The following is a 5532-nucleotide window of genomic DNA, read 5'->3' on the forward strand; positions in this document are numbered from 1 at the left end:
GGGTTGGTACTAGTTATCATTTGCTTTTAATAAAATGTCTTCTCGATTTCAAATTTCAAGTCACAACTGGGTTGAAACCCAGTTGTGATATGATTCCTGTCAGCTAATTTCGCCAGCACAAACATTGTATGGTAATCGATGTCGTTCAGGCATTTGGCGTCCAGAATCAGTGCCGACTTGCCAGCTGATCTCATTGTTTAGTCTGGCGTTTTACTGACCAAAATTATTTAGACGAATCCTACAACGCCCTATTATTTGCGTGGGCCAGTTGTGGCCGTGCATCATATTACACCGTGAAGGCTGGCCTTCGAATATTGTAGAACAGTAACAACGTATTTTTAGCACATATTTTCAAGTTTTAACTGCTTTTATCTATCGCATTTAGACCAGTTTAGGTAGGTTCTTCTCAGTGCTGCTTCTCTGATACTTATGCACATTGAAAGAGAAAAACATGGTTAAATTGTTATTAAAACCCAATGAACAACATTTCTATTCAAATGTGTGGTGGAATTAGTAGGTACTCCGTAGTACCTACTAATTCCATGAATTATACGTACAACTGACATGCGTATTTCTACGATATGAAATCATATAGATAAAACCTTTATTTATTCCGGTTGATGTTAGAAAAACCTCGGCTCATTATATTATGACATATCGGCTTATTATGTTATAACATAATTATCAGTATTTAGCGTTGTTATCAGAACATACTTATCGGCAAATTTTGTATCCGGATGTCAAAAATATTTTACTTCAAAATGTTTTTAGTAATATTGTCGAAGTAGATAACCTAACCAGGAAGTTTTAATCGAGTTCTTAGGATCTAAAAACATATGTAGATATTAGTTATGAATAATCCTAGTAAAAATCTTTACAGTTCTTAGTGTTAAAAATTTATCACTAGATTACTTGTGGCTGTTAATTTGATGATATCTAAACAATCTCTCTCATCTGCTCGTTTTCCCGAATTTTCGTCCAGCCCTTAAGCGTCGGACCCCAAGGCCCGCTTTTTCTTCACTTCGACAATTGATAGTAACTTTACAAACATGAACTTTTTTCTACTACTCTTATTTTAGCATGTAAGTATAGTGACACAAAAGGAAGAGATACTCGCTAACGAATAACAATTAACAATCACCTGAAGTTCCAGTCACGATATCTTGAAAAGTGGGAACTAATCTATGTAGCGTGTCCATTGGAGTCGTGATGTCGGCCGGATCTCCGCCGGAAACTAGACTTCCGCTCCCTCGGGACGTCACGCCTTGTGGCCTACAGTGTCTTACTGCTTTCTCGACAATCGTTACATCAACTATTTTAGGGTCATACAGGTCAGCTCGGTAGTAATATTAGATTTGGCTACACCAACTTGTAATAACATCGAGACCAACTGAACACTTTGGAAAATCATTGTTCTGAATAGGTGGTAAACGTCACGTGGAACCTTCACTCCGCTTTGATCTAGGATCCACTAGCTAATACATCAAAGGGAATATCAGGATGGTGTTAAAGTATACACACAGTTAACTATCACTCTCCTTAAATTTATCAAGACCCTTGATTTCGTTAAGCTTGAAAAAAAAAATATAATTGATATACATTCATTTTTATAATCGTATTCCTCATGGCTTGTAAATTTATATGCACAGGTTTCCTCCATGGAATTAGTAGATGTATTCCTTTATTGGATCTTACATAAGAACTATTAGAAATAAATGCTTTGTTGAGGTTCTATCACGTGAAATGTCACATATTGACAATATTGTTAAAATGGATCACAAGGTAACTGATATAAAAATACCTAGGTATCAAGTTTAATAAATTGAGTACATATTCATTATTGGAAAATTTAATGGAATACCATTAAATTTTCCAATGGATACAACAACTACTGCAGATACAGACAACGCACCACTTAATATCCTGCCTCCTATGATAGTCAACAATCCTCGACCAAAAATTGAAGCTGAACAAGTAAGGTTTCCATTTGAATTCCTTCTTTCGTTTGTGGAAATTTGTGTGAAATATTAGAAAATAGATAATACACTTACTTATAGTAAGTTATTGCTTAATAATTAGTTTCCATTCGTAAGCAAAGTGACCTACTTAAACTATGATTTCTGAGGCTTAACTGGACTAAAGTCACAAAGACAAAAAGCTATATAAGTGCCTGTTAGTCTTTAATACATGCTGCATGTCCATGGTGCATGTTCATGGTATTCATCAAGCAGACATATATTGCTATAAGTATAAGTTAATAAAAATGCACTTCTGTTGCAGATACCACTGAGTGAATTACTGCCCAAGCCCAAAAAGCGGAAGTCAGTTAATAGGCTCATAGTGAGCAGGGCGGGTGAAGTCCAGCCCAAGCCAATGCTACCCTTGGAGCTGTCCTGCTCCCCTACGCTGTTGTGTTTTCAATTGGACCGGGACACTGTCATGCAAGACGTTAAGTTAGTTTCTCAGATTTATTGGTAAAGTTAGAGATAGCTTTACGCCTGGATAAATATTTATTTAGTTCGCCATTTGCTATACATGTATAATAGTATAGCCTCATCCGTAAATACAGACCTGTAGATCCGATATACTATGCTTACATTTCCTAGTTCAAGTAGGAAATGGAAGACCGTCCTTGTTGTGCAGTACAATGACCGAAAGGTAAAATAAGTGTCGTCGTTAATAGATGGATTACATAAGTCTTTATAACGTGCCTAGATTAGGCATTTTGTTCTTATTACGCATATTTAATTGTTTAATAATAATTATAAATTATATATCTTAGGGTCGACCATCGGTATACTTAATTTATTGTAAGTATATTTTGAAATAGCTCCAACGTTGCCATAAGTACTTATTTAATATTAGACGATTTTTGATGCATAAATATACATGTTACATTTTGATTGCAGATTATGGAACGTGTGCAAGCGCTCTATCTATGTCCTGTGCTGTGGGATGTGGGACGAGACAGCACGGCTCGGCGCTAGCTGGTGGTGCTACCCTCGGACCAGGTTCTTCCTGCCCCCCGGCTTCCCGGCCAAGATAACCATCAAAGCGACTCCCCGAGGCTACGCCCCCATTCCCTACGCCACCTCCGCGCTACAGGTGGCTGTAGCTCACAAGCTAGACCACGTAGTTGGCTACATCGTGATACCTATTTGTGCTAAATTTTTGACCTTTCGACCTCCAAGTTTTGGTGAAAGTGGATGAATTTATTTTTTCAATGTTCGATCAGAATTAAACTTGAAAAGATTATTTTGTTGTCAGTGAAAAGTGACTGATATAAATTAAGTTTTTAAGATCAAGTTTATAAACTTTGTATAAGATATGGTTGTACATAACCAATTAATTATGGTTATACATAAATAATTTAACATTTATTTTTATATTTTTGTGGGTAGAAAATATCTAAATAAATCATATAATTCTGCTTAATATTAGAGTCTGCCTACAACATATACTCAGTTCAGAAGTGTAAGTATAGATCTATATGAACCTATTCTGTTTATATTTTCGGCAATCACATAATAAATGACAACACAAAGTAATTTCTTGGGACGGTTGAATTAAAACGGAAAATAAAATAATCTAAAATGCATTTGTTGTATATTAATTTTCGAAAAAATTACGGAAATGGAAGCAAATTTTGGTCGAACAGGAAAGCAACAAGACAGAGACAGATTGAGATAAACCGGCATGTTCTCATGTGTATGTGTGTATTAGGCTCAATAATCTGGTCGGTGACTCACAGTCTTTGTCCTAAACGTTAGTGAAGCTGATGCAAGACATGACATGATAAATCTACTTAAAGTGGAATAATTCGCCCCTCGGTTGGGTTTATTATTTTTGGAAACGAAGAGAGTTTATATTCTGAAATAACACCGATGGGTTCTAATGATTGTTGTTCAAAATAACGATTATGACATCACCTGTATGAACTTTTATGAGAAAGATTTTTCTTTGTAGCCCTATTAACGTAGAGTCTGATACGGCGATTGTCGCCGTTATAAACGTCCGAATAGCAAGAGCTGTAATGACGCGAGAAATAGATTTTACGAGTGCGTGTGCCACGATATTTACGTATGTTTACACTTTAGACGATTTTATAGGCTCAACGACACCGGCCCTCAGTACAAACTACTTATATAAGGGCCACTCCAACATCCCTTCCCGTTATGAGAGCATGTCCGCATTTTTATTTTTATTACTACCTACATTGAATGTTGTGAAACCTGCCAGAATCCACGAAAATATCGTTTGTCTTTAGATAATGTAGTTTACATTTTAATTTTATAGCCTCTTAATAGTCAGGAGATGGAAGTTTCCCTCGATTTTATTGTATTTACACGTCCGTGTTAGAGAACTAAGTAACTAAAATAAACTGTTGGAAGTTTTCTTTGATTCTTGTCATCGTAAATAATAATGAAGTCTGAATGTCTGAATGAATTATGGATAAAACATCTTTTATTCAATAATATCAAACGAGATTTAATTAATTCAAATATTTTTATTTTCAAATTTCAACATTGGTACAAAATTATAAGTATAAGAATTGATGAAAAAGTTAATGTTGTAATTACGATCTATTCTAGTTCGTTGGTTTGAGCGAACTCCTAAGTAAGATGCATACCTATGTAACATGCGAGTACCTAGGTACGTATAACATTCTTGACTCGGAACATTAATGTTAAAAATTGTACCCATCTGACATAATGACATCAAAAAGTCTATAAGATATGATGTAATAAGAATTGGGCTGTATATATCGTGGGTCGTGGGGACAATCAGTCCAACGGCTTCCGGGTGCTGATTGAACCTGATTGATATTGATTCTCCTATTGTTATTGCGGCCACTCCCCAGCTCGCTTGTATGGCCGCCTCTTGATGAGAACGGTCTTTTAGAGTTGTAATGTGCTCTTATTGGGTTGTCATGTCTGTCTTGATTAGGGATTTCTTACTTATATTTTATGCGCTAAAAATCTTAAGTGCTGCCTTGTTTCTGCCATATGTAGTTTTCTGACACTTTATCGCCGTTTTGTATAATTGTGTCAATGTAGAAATTATCCTGTTTGTCTGAAGCTTTCAATTTAAGCATTGATATTCAGTTAAATATTGTCTCTTTGCATACATCTGCCGTTAGAAAATGAAAATTATAGAAATGAGAACTAACGAAAGAGCGCGTTCTTTGAGTACTTCTTACTACCTACCTACTTTATATTGTGTGAACAAAACTAAAACCGATTCAAACTTTCAGTTCAAAGGAATTTCGTGTTTAATAAAGATTTCTTCCCTTCATTATTAATAACATAAAATGTCTTAACAATTTAATTTCACCGTAGCTTCTGATGTTCTATTTGGAACACAAATTATCGACTGGGTTTGATCCCACGCCCAAAATAAAATATCATATTTCCTGTCAGACGAGCGAGCTTCAGCATTTGAGTGTCTTTTTTTCCTCTTTTTTCAGAGCATTGAGTTTTTTAAGGAACTGCGCCGCACATGTTTGTTCAACATGAGCGTCTTCTTTACAAG

General features: G+C 35.6%; 1 protein-coding gene across 1 annotated transcript; it reads left to right on the top strand.

Annotated features, from left to right (window-relative positions):
- The first annotated feature begins 1736 nt into the window (after positions 1-1736).
- Positions 1737-3651, top strand: LOC128669335 (uncharacterized). The gene is made up of 3 exons (XM_053744095.2): positions 1737-1974; positions 2281-2453; positions 2910-3651. The coding sequence occupies exons 1-3, from the start codon at positions 1876-1878 to the stop codon at positions 3208-3210; spliced, it is 573 nt and encodes a 190-aa protein (XP_053600070.1). The 5' UTR covers positions 1737-1875; the 3' UTR covers positions 3211-3651.
- The last annotated feature ends 1881 nt before the right edge of the window (positions 3652-5532 follow it).

The sequence above is a fragment of the Plodia interpunctella genome, chromosome 4 (genome assembly GCF_027563975.2).
Source record: "Plodia interpunctella isolate USDA-ARS_2022_Savannah chromosome 4, ilPloInte3.2, whole genome shotgun sequence".
Taxonomy (NCBI): domain Eukaryota; kingdom Metazoa; phylum Arthropoda; class Insecta; order Lepidoptera; family Pyralidae; genus Plodia; species Plodia interpunctella.